Source organism: Lontra canadensis, unplaced genomic scaffold (genome assembly GCF_010015895.1).
Source record: "Lontra canadensis isolate GAN:19392208 unplaced genomic scaffold, GSC_riverotter_1.0 scaffold29, whole genome shotgun sequence".
In the NCBI taxonomy this organism is placed as follows: Eukaryota; Metazoa; Chordata; class Mammalia; order Carnivora; family Mustelidae; genus Lontra; species Lontra canadensis.
Genome location: NW_022631023.1, coordinates 427051 through 452723, shown reverse-complemented (window position 1 = coordinate 452723; position 25673 = coordinate 427051). Strand labels below are relative to the sequence as shown.

General features: G+C 60.0%; 1 protein-coding gene across 2 annotated transcripts; it reads right to left on the bottom strand.

The window, feature by feature from the left end:
• Window positions 1-247: 247 nt before the first annotated feature.
• LSS (lanosterol synthase) lies at window positions 248-24724 on the bottom strand. Of its 2 annotated transcripts, none has more exons than XM_032865184.1 (22): window positions 24682-24724; window positions 24349-24517; window positions 23979-24117; window positions 21372-21480; window positions 20360-20481; window positions 19992-20088; window positions 18055-18190; window positions 17649-17757; window positions 16986-17104; window positions 16039-16136; window positions 15473-15500; window positions 13651-13707; window positions 12915-12986; window positions 12544-12594; window positions 11876-12025; window positions 11144-11240; window positions 10007-10112; window positions 3298-3363; window positions 2710-2790; window positions 1973-2143; window positions 934-1012; window positions 248-387 (listed from the first exon to the last, which is right to left on the bottom strand). In XM_032865184.1, the coding sequence occupies exons 1-22, from the start codon at window positions 24693-24695 to the stop codon at window positions 256-258; spliced, it is 2202 nt and encodes a 733-aa protein (XP_032721075.1). In that variant the 5' UTR covers window positions 24696-24724; the 3' UTR covers window positions 248-255. The 2 variants fall into 2 exon arrangements, with proteins under 2 accessions (XP_032721075.1, XP_032721076.1); XM_032865185.1 differs by having other exon boundaries at window positions 11876-11938.
• Between the last annotated feature and the right edge of the window lie 949 nt (window positions 24725-25673).

The window sequence follows — 25673 nt, the reverse complement described above, 5'->3', positions numbered from 1 at the left end:
CTTGTCCCCCTCCTCACCCGAGCTCCACAAGCTTCTCTAACTAAACCTGTCCTGAGGATCAGGTGTCTAAAGGCACCAGCCCCAGCCCAGTCCCACCCTGCAGAGGTGGGTGGTGATGGGCACTAGGCACCCAGGCGGGGCTCCTGCAGCCCAAGCTGCCCCAACGGGAACGCGAGTGCTGGCAACCGTTTGGAAGCCCCACCCATGCCCCACCCATCCCCCACCCCCACCCACCCACCCGCCCGCCGGGCGCCCTCAAGGCTGGCCGGCGATGGCACTCTCGGGGTACAGGCGGGAGAAGCGGCCAAGGGCCCAGATGGGGAAGACGTTCCTGTAGCTCGTGTAGTTGATGGCACAGGACTTGTTGAAGACGCCAGCGATGTTCTCCTGAAAGAGTGCAGGGAAATACACACCAAGGAGATCCCTAAACGGAAACCCCAGCCGGCCCGCTGGACAGCTCCCAGGGAGTCTGCACAGGAGCCTCGGCGGGCCATCCCCCTGCGGCCACCCCAGTTCTGGAGCCCTGCCCTGCGGTACAGCCTCCAGCCTGAGTCACCAGCTCCTCACAGCTGTGCCGACCCCACACTCATCCAAGGGAGAGGCTCAGTCTTACATGACCTTGTGAGCCCAGGCCTGCAGGACTGGGGAGGCTGCCCTGCACTCGCTGCTGAGTCAGAGCTGCGAGGCAGAGGCTGAGGGTGCCCAGAACCATCCCCCGCCCCAACCCCAGCCCAGCCTCTGAGCGAGGGCTTCCTCTGCAAATAGAGACCTACTACCACACGCTTCCTCACTGGAGGCCGTGATGGATCGCAAACCCCCAAGACCCCGCCCACTGGCACGCCGCCAGGGGTCTGGGGGCACAGGCGTGTGAGAACGACCATGCCAACTGAGGCCAGTGTTGGGCCATGGGCTCCTCGGGCTTCCTTGGCCTACCTGGGGCCAGTCGCCACTGGGGAGCTGCTTCCGAAGCAGACAGCTGACTCCTCTCTCCAGGGCCTCCACGCAGGGGTGCCTAGGGAAACGGGAGGCGCTGAACACATCTGCCACCACCCTCCAGAGGACAGCGCCTCTGGCTGCGGCCCAAGCAGCATCCCTCACACAGTCAGGCAGGGCAGACATGAACCCCTGTGTGACGACTGACCTGCCCTGCCAGACACAGCCGCTAGGACAGCTGGCACCACGGGCCACGACTGCCTGTTTCCTACCCAAATCCCAGACACCCAATTCCTGAGAAATGCAGAACACAGCATGTGCAGGGGTGAGCAAGCCGGGTGGGCAGCCCCGCAAACGTGGCTGGGTAAGCGCCTGGGTTGCTCCAGACCTGTCTGGGGGGCCCCAGCCACCAGGCACTGCTCTGTGCTCACCCCAGGATAGGAGGAGAACTCTCATGCCCACCAGGTCCCACCAGCCTTCAGGGTTCTCTAAGGGCCCCGGAAGTCAGGCGTGCTAATCCTCACTAGTCGTGGCACAAGGCATGATGACACACCAGAAGGACTGCATGCAGGGTCAGGAGCAGTGGGAGGCAGACTGCCTTGTGGGGCACCCCCAGACTCGGCTGCTCCGGCTCACACTGACCTAGCCTAACTGAGGGGGTTTTAGGAAGATTCCCCAAACAGGCCCAAAGCCACGAGGGCAGCCCAGATCAGGATACTGTGCACGTGTGTGTGCCCGTACACGCGTGTGGAGCCAGGAGGCCCACAGAGAGCGCTGCAGGGACCTGCCTCACCCCACCCTGTGGGCCCGGGCCTATTCTCCCCCTTGCTGACACTTTGGGTGGTCTTCTTCTCAACGGCGAGCCTCTCTGCAGGAAGCTCGTGTTTAGAAAGACATCTGCCCTTGCCCTGCACGCTTCGCCCCTCCCACCCCTGCTCAGAGCTCAGCTGCCCGCACCCCACCCAAACTGCCTGCTCCAGGCTCAGCGTCCCTCCTCCTCTTGACCCCCCTACTCGGGCACAGGTCCCACAGCCCCCACCTGACAGCCATCAGCCCCATCAGGGCCCAGCACGTGTTATGGATCTGAGATGTGGCGCTCTGCACGTAGCGCCGCTGCTCGCAGGACTCGAAGTCCTCCCCCCAGCCACCATCCGCCATCTGCCTGGAGAGCAGGAAGTCACAGGCCTGGGAGACCGCCGCGCACACAGCCCTACAGAGACCGGCAAGATGGGAGACCAAGATGGGAGACGCTGTCAGTACAGGGAGGCCCCAGGCCGAAAAACCCACTGACCAGGCCTCCCCAGGGTATGGAGGGAGCATGGGACAGAGTACAGTGGGCGGTGGGGGGCAGCCTGCACTCCAGTCCCACCCACCATGTGACGGGAATGGCACAGAGACCCCTCCTCCCAGATGCAGTGAGCAGCTCTGGCATGACCGCCCGAGACCCAAAACACCCGCCACAAAGCCGGGCTGGCTCAGACCTGAGGCCACCTCCCTTCCCTCAACCCAGCCTGGGGCAGTCCCACTGGGGTGGGGGCCAGGTGAGCCCAGAGTGCCCCTCCACACACAAGCTACAAGCTGGAAGCTTCCAGAACATGGAGCCAAGGCCTCAGCCCAGTGTCTTTCCTGGGCCACCGTCAGCTCCAGAGCCAGGAATCTCACTGCTTCGAAAAATACCAAAGATGCCCCAAATCCAACACCAAAGGAAAAGATGCCCCCAGAAGAGCGACCTGCTGGGAGGAGCCCCATGGAGCAGGGCCAGGAGCCCACACTCACCCGCTGCGGTAAGTCTGCCCCATGCAGGCGAAAGCTTCCAGCCCAAACCAGGTGCCGTAGGTGAAGCAAACCCCCCAGGAGCTGGAGGAAGACAAAGGAGGGTCTCAGCCTTTCAGCCTCTTGAGAAGGGTATGAAAGCAACAGGAGCTCTGCCGGACTTAGGGGACCACGTTTCATCACGGGGTCGGGGAAGCTGGGGTTATTTTCAAGAAAACCATCCACATGGCCTCTGGCAAGCCATCAACTTGTGCCTCAGGCTTAGGGCTGAGCAAGAGACCTGCCCAGCCTGGCCCTCACAGGACATAAGACGGAACCACACCCCGGGGAAAGAGGAATCACAGACGGGACCGGTCCCAGGCCACGGAGCCCTCCCCACCCACACAGGCAGCCAAACTCCTTCAGCAGCAACTGAGCAAAGCTCCACCGGGATGAGGCCAGGCGCTCAGACCCAAACAAGGCCCACCTGCCGTCAGCCGCACCCCCACAGCCTTCTGGTGCGGCTCGAGGCCCCACACGGACATCCCGCGAGCACACTGAGGGCAGAGCCCTCCCATGCCCAGGCACACCCGCGCCCCGGATCTCACTCACCCTTCCCAGGAGCCATCAGCCCGCTGCTTCTGCCGACAGAACTCCAGGCCCTGCTCGAGCGTCTCCCTGGAACACAGGACGGTGCTAACAGAGGCTGCGGGGGAACAATCCACCTGCTCCAATCCCACCCATCCTACGGCCTCAGCCGAACCAGCAAGGTCTTCCTTCACAAACGGGTCAAAACCGGTGGTCGAGAGAAGAAACACCGAGGTCAGGGAGGAAGCAAGGAGGGGACACAGGAGGGAGCAGCAAAGTCACAGTGAGAAGAAAGCAGAGCAGGAGGAAGTGGAAGTGAGCGGGACCCACACTAGAAGCAGCCGCAGACAGAACCGGTTCTGCAGCTGTCACATCAGTGACACAGGCTTGAGTAAACAGGCAAAGTGAAATTTTCAGAAGTTAAAAATTAGAGAGAAAATGTTAGATTTAGGGATCCAGCCTAAGCCCAGGTGGCTCTCTGGAAGGCTGGAGTGACACAAAGACAGCCTCCAAGGTGATCCCCGCGAGCCTCGATGGCAGGTCCCCACCCCCACGGCAGCCCTCCCCTTGGGACTTGTTTCCAAACAACAGACTGCAGCCAAGTTGACGGGACATCACTTCTGACACTTGGGCACAGGGAAGTCTAGCTTCCGTCTTGCTAGCAGACTCCCTGTCCCAGGCTGGCTCCATGAGATGCCACATGGCAAAAAACAGGGTGGCCTCTGGCCAATGCTCAGTAAGGAAATGGGACCCTCAGGCTGATCTTCTGCAGGGAATGGAAACCTGCCAACAGCCATGTGAACTTGGAGCAGACCCTTCCTTAGCCAATGCTCAGATGAGACCCCAGTCCCCGCCGGTGTCCCGGGTGTCAGAGGACCCAGCTGGGCCACGCCTGGGTTCCCGATCCACAGAAACTGTGAGGTAAGAGACACTGTTGTTGTGAGTTTTAGGCCTGCCGTCAGTCAACAAGAGACAACCAGCACAAACAGTGAAGGGCCAAGCACACAACACCAGCAAGGAAAGAGTGACGTGACCACAGGTGCGGCAGAAATGGAACGGTTAAGAGAAAACAAGAAAACTTTATGCAACATGGGTGAAAACTTGGAACACACAAATTGCTGGGAAAGGAGCTTCTCAAAACCACCTCAAGCAGAGTGGGAGCCTGGCTGGTTCCAGGAGGAGCAGACAGGAGTCACAGATCCCAACTGCCCAGAAAAACAAGTCCAGCACTAGAAGTTTTAAATGGTAAATTCTACTAACTAACAAGAATGATCATTCTAAGGTGACACGGACTCTTCCAGGGAACACGGGAAGAAACACACCCTCATTTATTCTAGAAACGCAAAAGACCCTACAAGAGGGATGTGGGAGAGCACAATTTTCAGGCTATCCATGAATGAACACACACGCAAAATTCAAACCTAAATTTTGGGGAATTGAATACAGTAGAGATATGATGATTCCAAGTTAGGTTGTCCCAGAAATAACGGTGTTTCAACCTAACAAGGATCTACAATAATCGTCTACAACATTAACAGACACGGGATATTATGTTTATCATCTCTACAGAGACAGAAAAGTCATCTTAAAATACAACACCCACAACAGAGGGAAAAAAGCAACTCAGCAAATCAGGAAGAAAAAAGAACTTTGTTAACCTGAAAAGGGGTAACTACCAAAAAAAACCTACAGCAAAAATCATTCCAAATGAGGAAAAATTAGAATCATTCCCGTTTAATACCAAGAAATACAAGCTGTCACCTCCACTTCTGCACGCGACAGGCCAGTCCAAGCAGAAGACCCGCAAGAACCCACAATTAACGACATAAAGAGCAGCCCGGAGGGATTCTCGGGTGATTTCTAACATCCAAGGAGGGAATAATGCCAAGTCTCTACAACCTCTTCCAGAGACTAGAAACAGAGGGAACGCCACCTGATTCACCCCGTGGGGAGAGGATCTCCTGGACACCAAAAGCAAAGACCTCACAAGAAAGGAAACTGCAGACCTTCTGTCTCAGTAGCACAGACGTGGAAGTCCTCAAGAGGGCACTGGCAAATCACGCACAATGACGCACAAAGTGAAGTTCAGACTACAGACCAGCGAGACGCATCATCCCAGGTACGGAAAGCTGACTGCATTCGAAGACCAATTAACGTAACCTATCGAATCAACAGGCTAAACAGGGAAAGTCACGTGATCACACCAAGCGCTACCGAAGTATTAGACAAAATCGAACCCCATTTATGATCAAAAACTTGCAGCAAACTAGGGAGAGAAGGGAAGCTCTTCACCTTGAACAAGGGTGTCCTCTCAGTATTCCTACTCAACACTGCACTGGAAGTTCTAACCAGTGCAATAGGACAAGAAAAGAAAATAAACGGTATGCAGATCAGGGAGAAAGAAACAAAACCATCTGCTCACAGATGACATTAGCTATGTAAAGAATCCCAAAGACTCAAGCAAAGCACTCCTGGAACCACTGAACAATCATGGCAAGGTTGCAGGGTATAAGGCAATTGTAACAATTCTCTTCTTACCAGCAATGAACAATCAAATTCTGAAATTAAAATCACAATATGAAGTATGTGAGCACCAAAAAAAAAAAAAATACTTAGGTATAAGTCTAACAAAATACATAGAAGATCTATAAGACAAAAGCTAAAAAATTATGATGAAAGAAATCAACAATATTTGCAACTTGATCTATAGATTCGTACAGGCCCAATCAAAATCCCAGCAAGTTACTTTGTAGGACAGATCCCAAAGTTTATACAGAAAGGCAAAAACAAACAAACAAACCTAGGATAGCCAACACATCATTGAAGGAAACAAAGATGAAAGTCTGAGTGACCTGACCCAACTTCAAGACTTGCTATAAGGGACGCTTGGGCGGTGTGGTCAGTTAACCGTCCGACTTCTGATTGTGACTCAGGTCACGATCTCAGCGTCGTGAGACTGAGCTCCAAGCTGGGTTCTGCACTGGGCATGAAGCCTGCTTAAGGTGCTCTCTCCCTCTCCCTCTGCCCCTTCCGCTGCTCACTTGCTCCAAAATAAATAAAATCTTTAAAAAAGAAAGGAAAAGACTTGCTATAAAATCTACAGTAATCGAGACAGTGTGGCATGGTTAGAAGAACAGATCAGCAGAATGAAACCCATCACCCAGAAACAGACCCACATAAATGTAGTGCAATCATTGCTGACAAGGGGAAGCAGTTCAATGGAGGAAGGAAACCTCACCGAACAATGCAAGTGCGATTCCATGCAAAAAAACAGCCAGACGCAGACCTTACATCCTTCACTAAAGTTAGCTGAAGTGAATCACAGACCTACGTGTAAAACACAAAACTATAAAACTCCTAAAACATACCACGGGAGAAAATCTAGGCAACCTTGGGTTTGGTGATGACTTTTTAGACACAGTCCCTGAAAGGAGACTCCCAAGGCCCTGCTAACAGAAGCAAGAGACAGCCACAGACCGGGAGAAAGTCTTCGCAGAGTGTCCAGCTGACAAGGACTGCTAGTCAAAATGCTTTTCAAATATCCGAGAATGTGACCATGAGACAACAGAAGATCTAAACACACATCTGACCAAAAAACATACAGACGGCGGACAGATACATGACAAAACGTTCAACGTTCTCTGTCCCTAGTGAACGGCCAATTAACACAACAAACCGCTACACACCTCTTAGAAAGGCTAAAATCCTGAAGAACTACAAACCCAAGGCTACAGAACACCAGGAGCTCCCACCCACTGCAAGCCAACACAGGTGCTCTGGAAGCCAGTTTGGCAGTTTCTTACAAAACTCATAAATACTCCTACCACATGACCCAACCCTATGCTCTCCGGTATTTACCCAAATGGGCTGAAGACCCATCCACACAAAAGTCTGCACGGGAGTAATTACGGCGGGGTGATTCGTAACTGATAGAACGTGGAAGATGTCGTTCAGTAGGTAACTGGCTCAACTATGGCACATATGGCCCCAGAAACAGGGGCTTCTGGGTGGCTCAGCTGGTTAAGCATCTGAGCCTTGGTCTCAGCTCGGGTGTTGACCTCAGAGTAGTGAGTTCAAGACCTGCGTCGCAGCCCAGTGTGGAGCCCACTTAATAAAAGAAAAATAATAAAATGAAAAACTAAAAGCTGAAACAGACACATAAACACAGAGACCTGGTGGGTGGCAGAGGGGCGGGGCATCAGGGGACAGGCAAAATGGGTGAAGGGATGAATGGGAGGCACAAGCTTCCAGTTACGGAATGAATAAGCAGGCGGTGTAGGTACGGCACGCAGGGGAGTTGCATGTCGGTAGAGCGAGCAGCTCTAGATCGTGGGCCTGCGGGTTTGAGCCTCACACTGGACGCACAGATTACTTAAAAATAGAATCTTAACAGGCGCCTGGAGGGCTCAGTGGGTTAAGCCTCTGCTTTCAGCTCAGGTCATGATCCCAGATCCTGCGATCGAGAGCCCCGCGTCGGGCTCTCTGCTCCGCGGGGAGCCTGCTTCCCCCTCTCGCTCTGCCTGCCTCTCTGCCTACCTGTGATCTCCGTCAAATAAATAAATAAAATCTTGGGGGAAAAGAAAAAGAGTGTTGCATGGGGACTACGGTAGCCACGCTGTGGTGAGCACGTACACGCCTGCGGACCCACTACGTGTACGCCTGAAATGCATGTTTACATTGTATGTCAACTAAAGATTGAGGGGCGCCCCGTGGCGCATCCGAGTGTCTGACTCTTGGTTTCGGCTCAGGTCACGATCTCAGCGTTGTTAGACTGAGCCCCACGTCAGGCCCCGTGCTCAGTGGGGAGTCTGCTTGGGATTCTCTCTCCCCCTCCCTCTCTGAAATACGTAAATCTTGAAAGACAAAACAAGGGCACCTGGGTGGCTCAGTCAGTAAAGCACCTGCCTTTGATTCGGGTCACAATCCCGGGGTCCTGGGATCCAGGCTGGCAGCGGGCTCCCTGCTCAGCGGGGACCCTGCTTCTCCCTCTGCCCCTTCCCCTGCTCACGCGCGCACGCACACGCGCTCTCTTGCTCTCTGTCAAATGCATCAACGAATAAATAACCTTAAGAAAGAAGAGAAGAGAAAAGAGAAGACAAGACTGACAAGCTGCTGGTGGAGAAGAGGCCCAGGTCGCCCACGTCAGCAAGGAACCGGGGACGCAGTGGGGACGGAGCTGCTGCTGGGGACACTGCAGGCAGCTCCGTGTAGATCCACAGAAAATGGAGCGGAGATGGGACAGTCCCCCAAACTGAAACAAAGAAGAAAAAGGAAATCTGCACAGTCCTAGAACAAGTAAAACCGACCCCGTAAGTAAGAATGTAAAACCTTCCCCCCGAGCAAACTCCCGGCCCAAACGGAGCCCGCACAGTTGAGGCGGAAGCAGCAGACGCCCGCGCACTCTTCCAGAGAGCCGGGGAAGAAGAGAGGCCTCCCGCTCCTCCCACGAGCCTGCGCTCCTTTCCCGGGAGAGCCAGAGCCCGAAGAGGACACTGGCGGGGGACGGCAGACTGTTTTCTCTGTGAGCACAGTCGTGAAAAGCCTCCGAAAATGCTTTCCGAGCAGAACCCAGCAACGCCGTGAAGGCACAGCGTGACCGCGAAGGCACAGTATGACCAGGCCGGCCATGTGCTGGCCCCGCCAGGAGGCGTGAAAGCACAAGCTCGTGCCGGGTGGAAGGGAGTCCTCGGAGGCGCCCGGGTGCGCCCGGGACGCGGCGAGTCCGCTCCGCACGAGAAGTGGGTGCCCTGGCGCCGGGAGACGAGCACAGAGTGTTCAAGCAGGTGAGTCACAGGAACCCACTGGAAGGCTCCCGAGGAGCCAAGATGAACCGACAGTAAACAGTGCCCCCGCGCAGCACGGGCAGGCTGCGGCACGGGGGACGGCACGGGGGACGGCGGGCGGGGCGCTCTGTGACCAGCTGGCAGGGGCCCACGCACCAGGTGATCCCCCGGGTGCAGGTCAGAGCCGCCCACAGAGAACCAGAGGGGGAGCTTCCGGTAACCGCTATGTGCCTGCTGTGGTCCCACAGGCGTGCCCACCTCATGACAATTCCACGTGTGCACGTCTCTCCACGCGTACCAGACGTCAACAGGATGAGCTTGTTTAAAAACCACCGTTTCTGTGGACATGGGTGCAGCCGGGGATATAGGCCTTTTTTACCAATATTAGGATGTGGAAAGCACTGATTTCTGTGTTACAGCTGTGCTCCTCCGAGCCCCGGTACACATTTCATGACAAGCTGGCCTCAGAACGACATGGACTTGAACTTCGTGGGTCCACGGATAAGCGGATCTTTCTTGACGAATACCGAACTTTCTCTTATCATTTTAACATCTCCTTTCGTCTAGCTTACTTTAAGAACACGACCCATGAAAACCACAACGCACAAACACGTGTTCACCGACCGCATAGGTCCCGGGAGGACCGGCGCTCAGCAGCAGGCTCCCAGCAGTCAGGGTTTCAGGGCGTCGGAAGCTCTGTGCAGTCACTGCGCGGTCTGGCATCTCTGACCCTCAGCGTGGCAGAGGCCTGCAGCTCGATTCAGGAACGCTGGCAACCCCCCTCCACTGCTAAAGGAGTTTCAGTCCACAGTCCCTCTCTGCGGCGAGCCACCCACCCCAGTAACACACGCTCTCGGTGTCCAGTGTGCCCGCGTCTCAGCTCTTGGCTCCTGAATGGGCAGCACGCGTAGCTCAGTGACCAAAACTCCCTGTGCCCAGGCCACCCATACCTGACCTCCTCGGCCCTGTGGTCTGGGAAACGCTCATGGAAAAGCTTCAGTGCCTGCATCACGGCCGAGGTGCACTCCACATATGTGTAGTCAATCATGATGTCCCCTGAGAGAGGGAGGGAGGGGTCAGCGCGCATGTGAGTGTCATTGTGTCACCCAATCTGGCAGCTCATGCCAAACCGTGAAGAATGAGAGCGCCCTAACATGCAAAGCCATACAGGACAGCAAGAGCCTGGTCACCCTCCAGAGGAAACAAGGAAAGAGTCCCCGCGGACTGGCCCAGGAGACACGGCCACCAGGTAGGAGGGTAGCCCGTGCCTCCACGGTGGCCTGGAGACCTGTATCCGGCTGGAGGACATTTGGGCCAGGGGGAGAATGAAGGAGAGCGGTACAGGGCAGAGCTACGCCCCACCCCAAGCGGAGCACATTTAATAGTTACAGAAGCGAGACAGAGAGCCTGAAGCAGGGGCATGGGGGCACGCGAGGGCACACACTCAGGGACAGAAGCCGCCTGAGCAGCACAGAGCAGGAATAATACAGGCCAGTGGGTCCCTACTGACACCTCCTTGCAATGTGCCTGGGCTCTGTGAGGAGCACTGAGGACACAGGACGGTCCCCGCAGAGGACAGAGCACACACCAAGAGCCAGCCCAGGCTCAAGCCAGAGAGCCAGGTGTGACTCCCACTGACTCCTCCACCACCTCTGAGAAACAAAACCACAATTTTCCATCCACAACCACTGGCATGATGGCCACCCTCAGAGGTCAACAAGCACAGACGGGCCAGGGCTTGGAGGCGCTCCTTCAAGAATCCGCCATGGGGGCGCCTGCGGGGCTCAGGGGGTTAAGCCTCTGCCTTCGGCTCAGGTCATGGTCTCAGGGTCCTGGGATCGAGCCCCGCGTCGGGCTCCTGCTCAGTGGGGAGCCTGCTTCCCCGCCCCCACCGCCTACTTGTGATCTCTGTCAAATAAATAAAATCTTTAAAAATAAATAAATAAATAAAAAATAAAGGATCCACCATCATCTGCCAGCAGCTTTGCCGGCACCGCTCCCGGCCTGGAGAAAGAACTCTGGGCTCTGGTTGGCGACAACATCTCACGGCGTGTCGGGTCCCTAGGTCTGTCTCACCAACCACTCACCAAAGACCTCCGACGGGTTCAGCAGCTCCAGCAAGTGCCCCCCACGCTTAGTCTCATAGGTGGCAAACCCTCCATCAGAATTCCTCATGCTCAGCAACTGAAACCAGAGAGACAACAACCTGAGAGTTGACCCATGTACCTGAGCATAAGGGGGAGCCCACAAGCTGTAGTGGACCTTTCTAGAAATACCCAAAGCTAAGAGCAATGGGGCAGGGATGGGGAGCAGGGAGCCAGTTGTCGTATTAAACCGAGACCCTCAGTGCCCAGAGCAGCAGGCTGCAGCTTTATCAAGCAGCTGCAGCTTTATCAAGCAGGTGCTGAGTGGCCACCTAGGGCCCTGGCATGCACCTGCTCCCCTATTTTTAGAGCACACATGTACTGCCGAGCTACGTGGTCCTCGCGGTGAGACACGCACCAACACTGGGTACGCTGGGAGGGTTTCGCACAAACGCACAGAAGTCCCCATTTCCTCCCCACACACCCCGTGGAGAAGGCCAGTCTGCCCTGGAGAGCAGCCAGACCCGCGAGCTTCCAGCACAGGGCTCGTGGTTTCCCCAAACACAAATGCCGTCAGAGGGTACACCACCCCGGGCTTGCAGTCTGACCCCAGGGGTTTGAGGGGACGAAAGCCATTGGAAGCACAGCTCACACGTGCTGCTAAGCGGACCCAGGGGTGGGCGGCAGGGCAGCCCGGGAGCCATCGTGCACCCCGTCCCATGCCCAGAGCCTCACCACAGCAACGGCGTCACATAGCCGCTCACGCGTGACGTGCTTGGTGACAAAGGGACACTTTTCCTGCAGGAGAAGGATGGACTTCAAGGCCTCAGCGGTGCAGTCGGCCACAATCCAGCCGCAATCCAGCGTGCTGAAAGGGAAGCCCCCCTGCAGGGCGTGCGGCGGTCACGGGCAGGGTGGAGGGCTGAGCCCGCGTCCTGGTTGTCAGGACCTCCCTAGGTCAGAGCACCTCCCACCCGCGTAGCTCCACGCCACACCCCTGCAGGAGGACCTCCCGACCTGCTGCGAGGAAGCGCACACGCCGCGTCCACGCTCCCACATACCCAGCGGGGCTGCTCTCCACCCTCCGCAGCAGCCCCGTCACCCTGACCCAGGTTCTGACGAACGCAGTCCCGCTCCCTGCACGTGCTGCCGTCTGGAAGCGCCTCTGAGGCACGGGCACGTGTGCACAGCCCCCAGCGTGCGGCACGTGGATGCCTGCGTGGCTCAGCCACCTCGTGCCTGGACCTCCCCAGCCAGGGAACCTCGGATGCGCTGACAGAAGCCTGCGCTGTGTGTCTATCTGAGCGGGAAGCCCCAGGAAGCCGTGGGAAGAGCCCCGTTCAAGGGCAAAGCAGGACCAACCAGGCCACAGGACTCAGGGCAAAGCGGGGCGGCCACGGTACCTTGCTCATCTGGCGGTAGTACTTCTGGTAGTCAGGAGGGCTGTCTGGGACCTGGACAGCATCCAGAACGCACATGTGGGAAGCAGAGGAGGCCCCACGTCACCAGCAGACCCAGACACCGGGGCCGGCGGGCCTGGCACGGAACACGTCGGGGACCCACAGCTGCTGCCCTACGGCCCTCTCGAACACTGGAGCCAGAGGCACCCTTCAAGGCCTCACCCCCATGGCCCGTGGCCCACAGCCCCCATCCTCTGCTGGGGAAACCCAACTGGACACTACCCTGAGCTGGAGAGGGCAGGCAGGGGTGAGGAGGTGGCACCCCTGCCTGTGGGAGCCCCACCAGCCCAGGCACAGGCCAAACTTGGCCTCACCTGTGAAAGTCGGAGAAACTCGTGTGCCTGCTGCAGAGGAGACGAAAACTCAGGCCTGCGCTGTGCTCCCGCCTGGAAGAGACAATGGAGGCGGGGCCGCTCACTGGCACAAGCCTACACAGCTGAACTGTTTCCCAGGCAATGCCGGTGACATCTTGCCGCCGCTGGGAAACAGGAGCAAACCCACCCGAGCCTCAGGCCCTTCCACTTCTGCTGACAAGTCAGGAAGACGTGATGGAGACACAAAGGAGATGAAAAAAGACAGTCGACACCAAACCCGGCCCAGCCCGTCCTGTGTCCGTAAGACCCTGCCCCATCAAAGGCAGACCCTCGTGTGACCCAGACCCCCTCCCAAGACCTTCCAGAATGTCACCACCCTCAGTCCCACCAGCACAAAAACATTCTGGTTTCTCTCCAGCCTGTGCTGAGAGGTACCCACAGTGAACAGTCTGAGTGCTGTGAAAAGCCTAGAGCCCCCCTCTCCCTGCTAGAAGCTCTCTGCCCTGTCTCCCCAGGAACAGACCTTACAAGGCTCCCTGCTCCTGAAGCCTCCCAGCCCACCCACCACCCGAAGCTGCCGGGCAAGACCACTGTCTTGCTGGAACCATCACCAGAGGCCTCGGAGCCCAGGGAAGCCAAGAGTCAGGGTCAGCAGCGGCTATGCCACACTGGAAGCAGCAGTGGACACCCAGGAAGGTCATCTAGAGGCTGAAGAACAAGGAGGCAGAGCACGTACCTCCAGCAGAGCCTGGATGGCAAATGAGGTGTCCCACACCTGCGAGCCGTTGGTGCCCTGCAGGCAAGGACGGGCCGTTAGAGCAGCAGCGGCTCCCCCGACCCACCCACCATCACCCAGGATCTGACAGACACCTGCGGGGCCGAGGAGGAATCAGGGGCTCCCAACAGCTCCTGCAAAGAGGGGGGAGCCCAGCCAACTCCTGACCCCAAGCTCCATGCTCTGTGCACCCTCAACGCCCATGAGGGCCAGAGAAGGGCCGTTCCTGCAGGCAGGTGACGGTCGGGAGCCCCACCTGCCTCCACCAGGCTACCCGCCAGGACAGAACCCTCTCGGGGCACTTCGAGGATCTGGACGACCACTGCCTGGGACGCTCTCACCCTCGGCCAGGAACACCCCTTCACATCGGAGTACACCTGGAGGTGGTGGGGCCTGGTGGAGGCCTCAACAGAGGTGAACAGGAGCCCCCTCAAATCCCACCCTAGAAGCCTCGTTCACCAGTCAAGGCTCTGGTCCCACAAGAATGCCAGTGGCCAAATCCCACTGAAACAGAGCTAGACGGGGACAGATACTCAGGTAACAGGGACAGGGCTGGCAACACCAGGGCCCAGATCAACCGACAGCCCCAAGAGGGCATCAGAAGCCATGGCCCTGCAGGACAACAGGTAGGGAGGACGCCTGCCCCCAGGAAACCCTCCTGCCTAAAAGAAACCGTTCAGGATCAAGCCTCAGGGCCTAACCACCAGTTGTCAGAAACAGAGGACATAGAGGAAACCACCAGGCCGACCCAGAAGGTAGCTCTAGGAGCCAATCGCCCGGGAAGGAAGGGCACCCGGACCACTGCACAGAAGCGGCTTCGAGGACCAGCCACGTGGCTCAAACCCTGATGTCCACAAATGTGCCACAAAACCAACCCTGTGAGGCGCCGACACCAGCAGAGCCGTTTCGTAAGAACGACTCAGCTGGGCAGGGACGGGTTCAGAGGACGTGAACAGCCCACGCAGGGGCTCTGGGCACGTAGGAGTCGGGGAGCCGGGGGTAAGCCACACCGAGGTGAACTCTGCGCCAGACGGTGCTGCGTGTGTGTGCGCCCGCCCTAAAGGGCCGGCGGCCCACGCGATCCAAGCACACTGCTGGAGGCTCCAGGTCTCCACACTGCGCCAGCCGGTCACAGCAGACGAGACTACCACAGGGGGACCCGACGGCTCCCAAGCTCACCGCTTCCAAGCCTGGTCGGGAGCAGCCCGCCCCAGCCACACTGTGGTCAGGTACCTCCACCCCCGGGTCGGGCGCAGGAAACACGCCTGGGGAGAGGCGGCAGCAGAACACCAGCTGTGATGGACGGCACAGAAGGGGAAGCGCCAGCTGGGAGCACACGTGGGACGGACGCCCTTCGAGGCAAGGGCAGCTCTGCAGGCGCTTGGCTGGGGCATGAAGCACAGGTCCTCCCCCCGGACGCCTGCGCTCCCCGCCCCGTCCGGCCCGGCATGTGGGCACGGAGGCCAGTGGTCACAGCGGGACGAGGCTGGCCCATCAAGAACACCAGGAGACACTCGTCTCCTCCTCACCTGAAGCTCTGAACTGTTCCCACGGGCCGAGGGCAGAGGGCAGGGGGTCGCCACAGACCCTCAGCTCTCCCACAAGCCCTGCCGCCTGCCGATGTCCCTGCCATTGGCTGTCCCCTCAGATGCAGGGCCAGGGATGCAAGCAGCCACTCAGCACACGCTACCAGAACTCACTGCGAGGAGCGGTTACCCTACCAAACCCCAAGATCAGGAATGGTTGGAAAGGAAGCAAGTGGCCATGGCCTTGTAGCCTTTACCTGCATTTTCATGCCATCGAGACCCAGCCTGTGAGGACGAGAAAAGCCCAGGTCAGAGAGTAGAGAGCTCACAGCTGAAGTAAGGCGACCACCCAGAGCCCGGCTCACCCTGCTTACAGCAGCAGGCCCACATGGCCGCCAGAGGGAAAAGGGCCCCTTGAATGCACGCCTCCCTGCCATGGGACACTGTGAGACACACTCACCCACCATGGTCCCACCACAACCAGGGACTGACCCCTTCTTGTCAGTGAGGCCTTCCCGACGTTCCCCCGAACCCACCCGATGTGCTGCAAGCTTCCGAGGCCTACCTTCCAGAAGCCCCAGGAGTGAGTGCTTTATGGCAGTTCGACTCCACACCAACCCTCACCACCTTTCCCAAATCCTGAAATTCCTGGTCCAGGCGTGACTCCAGACTCCCCAGCACCCTCAGTAGGACGCTGAGATATGGGACCCTGCCGCCTGCCACTGTGCCCAGGGAGGCCCCCGTGCACGTCTGCCCCTGGCTCTTGGTCACATGCAACAGGAACCTGGTTACACAGACTGGCCAGGCCCTTCCCGCTACTCACCACAGGTAGTCAGGAATCCTGGAGATGTGCTCCTGGAAGATGGAGGAGGCCGGCCCATCCACATACCAGCGCACAAGCATGTTGATGGTTTTCGAGATCTGTGGGAGACACGACCCCGTCAGGACCCTGCTCCAGACCCGCAGCAGCTCCCGAGAACAAGGGTGACAGCGCCAACGCTGGGCCCCCGACACCACCTCACTCTGAGCCAGACCAGGCCTTCCACTCTCAGTGGAGCGCTCACGCCTCACCAGGCCCCGCCAGAGACCAAGCCAGAGCAGGACTCCACAAAGGGAGGCAGGAGAGGCCTGAGGCATGTGCACGGAGGGGAGAGGACGTGAGCCGAGCCAGCTGGTGAGCAAGCACAGCCACGGCAAGGCCTGGGGGCCCAAGTGACACAGCTCCACTGGACTGACCCAAAAGGCTGCCACCATGGCCCGCCAGGGCCCCAGACAGCAGCACAGGCTCCGGCAGCTGTCGCCCCACAGCAGCAAGGCAGCCCCTCGACCCCGCACTGCCTGGGATACCCCTGCCTCTACAAGCGCGTCCACGCCGGGCCTCTGCCAGGCCCCACGGCCTCATGATGCAAAGCCGGCTCGGGAGCCCAGAGCCTCAGAGTGAGAGCCCTGGGTCACAGGCTCAGCAGGAGCTGGGCTGGAGCTCCAAACCCCACAAGGCAAGGGCAGTAGCGAGTTCTGCGGGGAGATGGTCAAGGGAGAAAAGGCAACCCTCCCAGCTGGCCAGAAAAATCTTGAGAAATAGCCCAAGGAGCAGCATCCAAACACACTGGGTGGTGGGGAGGGTGCTGTCTGCCAGGCTCTGGTGGGAGACCTCACCTCCAGGAAGACCACACTCCCAGCTCCAGAGACTAGCCTCGAGAGGGCCTCCCGCCCCAGCTCCTCCCCCTACACGGCGGGGAAGTACTGACACGGGGCAGTGGGAGCACTGACCGGGCCAATGCTGAGGCACTTGGAGAAGCGGTCGTCTGCCACGATGTGCTCGTACAGCTTCTGGATGGCCCGCTGCCGCAGGCTGGTGCTGTGGTGGCGCTCATACAGGTTGAGTAATGCTGCAGGGGTGAGGTCATCAGCATAGGATGGCCCCTGGGCCCTTCCCTACCCTGTCCACCCCCCGACCCTCCCTGACATCCGGATGCGCTGCCCAGCCCTGCCCCTAGGCAGCCGGGAGCATCTCAGCACTGACGGAGACAGGGACCCAGCTGCCACCCCAGGGCGCAGCACCCAAGACAGGAGCAAGGGAAGCACGAGCAGTGGAACAGGACGCTTCCACACACGGCCCCCGTGCTGGCCCCCAAGCCACCAGGCTTCCTGCAGGGAGATGGGCCTCCACTGGGCCCCAGAGTCCTTCCCCCGACTGGAAGGAATGAGTGTGCCCTCCAGGCCCGCAGCTCCTCATTCTCTTGTCCAGGAGCCCCAGCCCCAGGCCTGCTCCAGGGGCGAACACAGGGCGGACCGACTAGACACGAGGCACACACGGCTGTCGCCCTCATCACCACGCGGCCCAAACAACAGAGGGGTGGGAAAGAGGGGAGGGGAGGGGGAGGAGACTCGGCATCACCCGAGGTGCCCGCCAGCCCTTTGGGGAGCACCCACCGTACACCACACGGAGCAGCCGGCTGTGCGGCGTGTACAGCTCCTCGGGGGCTACGCTGCTCCTGTGCGCCGGCCAGTCGATGCCCGCGTAGTCCTCCACGTAGAGCTCCTGGGGGCACCAGCCCCTCAGCACCCTCCTCACCCGCTGCCCTCCCGGGGGCGCACCCTAGTTAGCACCCTGCGCCCCAAGCCGGCTCTCGGGACCTGCTCCCCCAGGCGGACTCTGCTCCCAGGTGCCCTGAGCTGTCCCCTCGCCCCCTCGGGCAGTCACGGAGGATCTGGGAAGGCGGAGGTTCTGCTCTCACAACTTGGAACTCAGCTCTGCGTGGTTCCAGGCAAGCAGGATGTGCAATCGGACTCAAGGGGGCCCCCCCAGGCCTGGGGGTCCCTGCCCAGGAGTTCTGACCTGGCGGAGGCTCCGGATCAGCGGGTCCTCCTTCGCGCTCAGCCGGGTGGCGTAGCAGTAGCTCATGGGCAGGTAGACCTGTCGGCAATGGCACCAGAGCGTGGAGGGGTGCGCGGGGACCCAGTCAGGAAACAGCCTGTGGAAGAGCACGTCGGCAGAAGGCCCCGGCCCCCTCCGGCACCACCCACGCAGCCCCGGCCCAAGTCGGCACGGCCGCCCGCACGGCAGAGCCGCGCTCCCGTGGGGTGCAGACAGGCACAGTCTGCAGGAGTGACAGCCACTCCTCCCGCTTCAGCCTGAAGACAGGAAACTCGACTTCTACGCTTCGAGGACCGTATGCCGTACAGAGATACCACGGCGACGTAAAATGCTAGTAACGGAGAAACAGGGTGAAGGGTCTACGGGAACATTCTGGACTACCTTTGCGACTTTTCTGGAAATTGAAAACCGTTCCAAAATAAAGTTTATCTAAAACCCTTCAGAACCGGCTCTCCTTCCCGAGGACTGAGGCTTCGAGGGTTATCTCCACCAACATGCTTCAGGCCAGACATTTAGCCTGGCCTCAGCACAGGCACTGTCCCCACTTTCCCTTCCAGCCTCCTGTCGGAACGTGTCAGGGGCGCGGGCAGGCCAGTCACAAGCTGGGCAGGTACCCAGTCCTTGGGCCAGCTCTAGCCTCGGGCCACTTCCCTCCCTCCAGGGCGCCACCACTCACTTCGGCGAGGGGCGTACCTTACAAGGGCGTACATTACAGCTTCTCTGCCGCTGGAGTGGTTCAGGATCTCCGGTCCTCCACCCTGCACACCTTCCCCCCTCTAACTCACCCCTCCAATGCCACCCCGAGCAAGACCAGCAGTGCCGTCACGGCCCAGCACAGACTGCCAGTGCCCTGACACTGGCCTCCCAGCGCCGGCTCGGTGCCCTCCCCTGCCCACGCCTCACACACCCCACAGGTCCACGGGACCCCAGCGAGCCGCCAGTGAGGACTGCAAGGGTGGCCCCAGGACACCTCCCGCCTCCTCCCAAGCATCCCTCCCAGCACCTCACCTCACCACCCTTTGCCCGTCACCCCCCCCCGCAAGGCTGCAGAGGGTGGGCCCTCAACCCTGGCGTCAGAACCCTTCACCTGGAGGACCCCCGCCGAGGTCACTCACACAACAGCCCCCAACCTCCCTGACAGCTCCCCGGGTGCCACGACGCTGCGGACAGGGCTCCAGGGAGCCACAGGGGCTCAACCCAAGCTCCACCAACCCAAGCTCCCAGGGCTCTCAGCCCCTGAAGGTGACACTGGGGGACTGACGTGCACATGAATGTTTTCTGGGGAGATGCCCAAAATGTGAAGATGCTGCTGAAAAGGGTTTCAGCGGAAGGACTCAGTGCTGACTCCGCGGAGTGTGCGAACAGCACCGTGATTCTGTGAACGAGGAAAACCTTCTCTTTGAAACTGAGGTGCCCACGGGTGACAGTATGATGCCTGGGATTGACCTTCCCAGTTACCAGCAAGGAGATAAGAGAACAGAAAAAAAGCGCAGCCCAGCCCAGTGCTGAGGCTGGCAAGAGCCGCACGCCCGCTGCCTTCTTGTCTCTGCTCCACGGACGCTCCGAGCGCCCATGAGCACGAGACACAGCACAGCCTTCTGCAGCACCAGAGCTTCACGCTCGCCACACCAGCCGTTCTCCCAGCCTGGCGGAACCCGTGCACCTGCCCGGGGCCCAGGCCCACAGGGCCTCCCTGCTGCCCAACCGGGAACCCCTTCCATCCGGCTGCAGGGCTCAGCCAAGCAGGGCCTCCACCGGGAGCCTGACGCAGCCTCCCTCCACAGAAGGGGCCACCCCCTCGTCTGTGGAACAGGCAACAAGTGACCCAGGGCCGATCACCCGACTCGGGAAAGCACTGGCAACCCAGCCACGAATCAGCCGCAGAAGGACAAGCATACCACATCTCCGGGAACAGAGTGTTGAGGCCCTCCCAGCTGTAAACGTTCAGGACAGCCAACCAGAACTTCCCCCAGGAAGGGATGAGCAGAGCTCCACCTACGGAAAAGGGAAGTCCCCAAACATCTGCCTGACTGTGAAGATTAGCTCCTCAGGAACCGCATGTGCCCCCTCGCGTGACCCGAACACAGCGCTGAGGCTCCTCTGAGCCCAGGAGAGAAGCGGGCTCCCGAGCTGCTCAGGACTGCCCAGTGGCACAGGAGCTGGGGGACCGGCGGCTTCCCCAGAATACGTGAGTCCAGCCCCGAGACGGACACTCGTGGCCTCTGCCTGTAGGAAGGAGCACCCGCACGGGCTGTGCAAGGACTACCTTTCTTGTGAAGAAGGTTCCGGGCTCGTACCAAGTCGGGATCATCAGGCCCGACACCCAGGATTCTCAGAGACACATAGTTGAGTGCGGTCCCGAACACCGTGGACTTGTCCTCCACGTGCCTTGGGGAGGAGACAGAACAAGAGACACATTTCATTACTTCTAAGAAACTGAACAAGGCTTTCAGCGAAGTCTCCTGAGGAAAATCAAAAACGCTCTAATACCTTTCATTGACATAACCTGACAACATAATGAACACCGGAACTGCCACACAGCTCCCACACCTGGACCGTCCCCAGCTGCCTGTGCGCGACCTGCCACCTCCTCTACTTACATCCCATGCCCAAGTCAACGGGACCAGTCCCAGGGCAGGGGCCCAGCTCTGGCTCCCTCATCACCACACCACACAGACCCAGCTCCAGAGGGAACAAGCTGAGGCCCAGAGAGCCCCGTCAAGGGGCAAACAGAGGCTGGGCTGTCCCCCAAGAATTCAGATGGAGGACCCCTGATGGAGGATTTAGCTGACCGGGAGGAACCCCAGCCCTGGGTGTGGAAAAAGAGGTACCAAAGCCCACGACCAGGGTGGGCAGGCAGCTGAGCCCCCGGCGAAGGCCCTGCCCCCAGACTGAGCTATGTGTCCAAAAGGCACACTGAGAACTAGGGGGCACCTGGCCACCTTCACACCACCTGCTGCCGTTCCAGAGTCAAGAATTTCCTTCTGCCTTAGTGGTAACAGCGGAGGGTTTTCTATGGGGTGAGTCTCACTAGTCTCTCGAGCAGTCAGAAAGCCGAGTTGTAACACAAGCTAGAAGACCAATGGCCAGAGTGTGCCGCCACCGTCCTGAGACCCCCGGGACACCAGGGTCCAGCTGACCACAGCACCCAGCCAACGTCCCTCCCACCCACCCCAGGTCCAGACTGGCTACAGCGCCCCCACTCTTGACAGGCGTAGCTCCTGCATAAGAACGTGTGTGCACACGCATGCACACGTGTGCAGTAAAAAGCGACTCACAGGCCCCAGCCGCCATCAGGGAGCTGCACCGACCGCAGGTACCGCGCCATCTCTTCTCTACAGCCTGCGGGCAAGGGGATCTGGGCCACGTAGCAGGTGATCAGGAGGCCTATGTGGCAGAAAAGATGTCACCGGGAGCAGGCGCTCAGCACTGCTAAGCCCAGGCCCCTTTCCTCCCACAGTACAGGGAGCGGGTCTGGCAGTCTCCTCTCCATGGAAACGAGCCTGAGAAGGCTACTCCTCCCAACATCGTCCGGGACGTCGGGAGTGAGGCCCCAGGAGCAGCAGCAAGACATGATACTCCCTACATGGGGTGTGCAAAGCCCTCCCAGCCACTCGAAGTTCCCACAAGACTGTCTACACCTGCTGGAAAAGAAACACCAAATGGTTCACCCCTGGAGAGGATGAGCTTTATTGCTTATGTTTTTTCGTTTTATAGGTTTTCTTCTAGCATATATGTCACTTTGCAAACTGGGGAGATAGCCAATGGCCAATGAATTTTATCCACAAAAAACCTTTTCCAGCCTAGCCCTCCTGAATATGGTACTCACGGTCTATCCCCATCCCTAGCCTCCACCTCCCCCAGCCACATGCTTGTGGTGCCCTGCCAGGGAGGGGAGTGGGCTGGGTGTCTTGGGGTAGGCCCTGGTCAAAATGTACCACGAAACACATGCCTGGCTCTGGCTCCGAGGCATCAGAAGCCCTGGAAGACTCACACAGAAGAACGGCAGCTAGGTTTGGAGATGCTGTGGAGGTTCACAGAAAAAAAATCCCCCCAAATCTAGCCCGTCTCTTTTCATTACAGTCATGACGCTGTCAAGACGAAGAAACACACAAGGCCAAGAAACAGAGGCAGTGTCTTTCCCGTTCTACAGGCAAGGACACTGAGGCATGGGCCCCAAGTAGTAGGGCAGGGGCTGGAGCCCAGGGGGGTGGACCCCAGCGTTGGGGCTCACCACAGTGATGCATGTATGGTGCACGTATGACCAAATTCGATTCCCCACATCACATCCGAGGCAGCCAAGGCACAGTGAAGTCCTACCACCTTGCCCGGGGTCAGCGCAGACCAATGCCACGTCAGCGCCTTCCCATAAAGACCCATGGGAATAGCAAGTACCGCATGAACTACACTCAGTGGGGAATTGTCTATACAGAACCATGGCCCCCAGGAGCATTTTCCCAAATTAAAGCAGGAAACGGAAGGAGTGGTGAAAGCTCAACCAGCCATGGAAAAACCCTGTACAGTACCTCTGCACAGACCAACCTGAGAAAGATGGTCTGTCCAGAGTTCAGAAGAGGGGAGGCAAAGACCCAGCCTACAGCCTGCACCGGGGAGGAGCCCAGCAGGCGGAGCCCAGAGCTGCAGCAGGGAGCACGAAGCAGTGCAGCTGTCCCTGGTGCCCCGAATGTAAGACCTAGCCTGATTCTCATCAGCCCCATGTCACTGATGAGGGGGCAGAGACACAGTGAAGTCCGGTCACCTTCCCCAGAGGAGGCAAATGTGGTGTCACCGCCTCCCTATGAAGATCTCTGGCAACAGTCTCAGCAGGCTGCAGGTGGGGCCAAAGGGAAGAAAGAACCCCTTTGGCTGACCCCTAAAGACAGGCCCTTGGGTCCCGGACAAGAAGCTACAACGCTGTACAGCGCAGGGCAGGCAAGAGCAGATGGAGAAAGGAGTCCTTCTACGTACGTTTACAGGATGGAATTTCTTCCCTGACGCAGCTGAGCACCTACTTAGCACCTACTTAGAACACCATGGTTTGAGCTAGCTGAACCAGTTCAGTACCCAGGAGGCCCAAACACAGTCCGCCTAGGACTCACCAACAGAACCAGCAGGTTCCCTGCCTGAGCTCCCCTGCCCCCAGGGTAAGTTCGCACACACAAGCTACCTGGCCTCCCCCAACCTGCCCAAAGAGGACTTCAAGATTCCACCCACGGGGGCCCTGGATGGCCCGGTCAGTTGGTAGAGCGAGCAGCTCTAGATCGTGGGCCTGCGGGTTTGAGCCTCACACTGGGATGCACAGATTACTTAAAAATAGAATCTTAAGGGGCGCCTGGGTGGCTTAGTGGGTTAAGCCTCTGCCTTCGGCTCAGGTCATGATCCCAGGGTCCTGGGATCGAGCCCTGCGTCAGGCTCTCTGCTCAGCGGGGAGCCTGCTTCCCCCTCTCTCTCTGCCTGCCTCTCTGCCTGCTTGTGATCTCTGTCTGTCAAATAAATAAAACCTTTAAAAAAATAAAATCTCAAGAAAAAAAAAGATCCCACCCATCACCTGCCCACCTCTGACACCTTCACAGAGGCCAGGTCCTCCATCCTGTCATCCTGTCATCCATGACAGAGAGCGCCTCTGTCACTCGAACTGGGACTGGAGGGCCACTCCGCCCTTGCCCCCACCAGAGCAGCCCTTGCTTCCTTCTGGGAACGCGGCGTCCCGCAGCACGATGCGGGCCAGCGCGGGCACAGCTCAGCCCCGCAGACACCTTCCCCAGTAAGCTGCTGGGTTCCCACCCGCTCATCACTGCGCAGCGTTCACCGCGCGGAGCCGGCCCGAACCTGGCCTGGCTCAAGGCCCCGCAGGCGGGCGCCCCCGCACTCCCGCAGCCACCTACCCGGCAGGAGGAAGAGCGGGCCGCCGTAGTCCCCCGCCCAGTGCCCGTCCTCGGCCTGCAGCCCCACGTAGAACGCGATCCCGTTCAGAGCCGCTGCCCGGGCGGTGTCCGCTTTGGGCAAGGCCTTGAAGTGACTCCCCTGCCGCGGAGGACAGACGGGGGCTGAGCGGGCGGAGGCCGGCCCGGGCCCAAGAGGGGACCCCGGGCCGCGCGGGGAGGCCCATCTGCTCCCGTCCGGAGTCCGCAGGCTCCGCCCCACGAAGGGAAAGGAAGGGGGCGCGCTCTCCCTCCCGGAAGCAGCCGCTGTTTCCGAGCCTCCCCCCGGCTCCCCGAGGTCCCGGGGCCGACCCCGCGCCCGCGCCGCACTTACGGGGTCCAGCCCCAGCGAGTGCGCCTCCAGCGCCGTGGGCCCGCGGCCCGGCTCCTCCTCCCGCGCCAGGTACGTCCACGTCTGCCGGCCGCGCTCGCTGCGCAGGCGCCAGCGGCGGAGGTCGGTCGCCGGCTCCGTCTTGTGGGGGCCGCCCCGGCGACGCAGGCACCTGCGGGCGCTGGCGCTGGGCTCAGTCCCCGGCCTTTCCCGCCGGCCTTTCCCGCCGCCCCCGCAGGCCCCCACGGAGACCGTAGCACAGCGGAAGAGCCGGGCGCCCCCTCCCCGCCGCCCCGCCGCCCTCCCTTCTCGGGGGTCCCGGGACGGGGGACTCACGTGCCCTCCGTCATGACCGCGACCGCTCTGCTCGCCGCCGCCACTCCCGCCCCAGGTCCGAAACCCCCGCGGCGGCGGCTAAGGCGCCTCGGCAGACCTCGCGGGGCGCGGTGGGCCGATGCCCTGCAGCCAATCAGAGCGCCGCGAAGGTGGGCCCAGGGCGCGCTCGGCCGCCTCAGTGGTCGAGAGCCGGACGTCCCAGCGCGACGGGGGCGTGGCCTGGGCGGGGTCTGAGCGGGGCGGGGCCGGGCGGAGGCGAGGACTGGGCGGGGCCGCAGCCAGAGGCGGGGTCGAGGCGGGGTCGGGGCGGGGCCTGCAGTCGCGCGAGCACCTGGCGTCAGCCGGGGGAGTGACTTGAAGAGCTGCGCGCGGAGGCGGCCGGCCGCGTGGGGAAGGTCCGCGAGCTCCCGAGGCGGTGAGGCCGGGGCGGTGCGGCCGAGGGGCTCCGGCAGGGAGGAGGTTGTGCCATGGAGCGGGCCGGGTGGCTGGAGGTGAGTGTGTGAGGGGAAGACAGTAGCCGGGACGTGAGGGCGCTGCTGGGCGCTGAGGAGGGAAGCCTCCTCGGAGGAGGCTCCTCGGTGGCGGAGACGCGAGAGGAAGCCGGCGGCAGAGGCTCGTCGGGAGGCCGAGCCTGCGACCCGGGGGGTGGGGGAGGGCCAGGCAGGGGGCGTCGGGGGCCGCCCAGGGACAGTCTCGGCCCCTCGCAGGGGTGCCGGGGGTGTAGGGCCCCAGGATAAGTCAAAGGTGAAAGGTCTTGACCCTGAAGGGAAGTCGGGAAGGCGGAGACTGGGAGCGGCGGGGCCGGAAGGGACCGGGGGGGGGGGGGGGGGGCGGCGGGCCTGGGGGCGCCGCGGGAGCGTGTGGTGCGGGAGGCCTCGCCCGCACCGACGCCAGCACCGACGCCCGCGGCGCGCCGGCACGAGCCCCGACACAGGCTGCGGGCGCTCGCCGCTCTTCGGGCAGCCGCCCCTCCGGCCGGACCTTGCACGGAT

What these genes read in the sequence shown, in the direction of transcription:
- LSS (XM_032865184.1), bottom strand. An exon ending in ACTCTGTTCCCGGAGATGTG is followed by an intron (nt 18,191 to 19,991) that starts GTATGCTTGTCC and finishes GCTCTTCCACAG; the next exon opens with GCTGTTTCCTGACTGGGTCC. An exon ending in CCAGTGGCGACTGGCCCCAG is followed by an intron (nt 388 to 933) that starts GTAGGCCAAGGA and finishes GCACTCTTTCAG; the next exon opens with GAGAACATCGCTGGCGTCTT.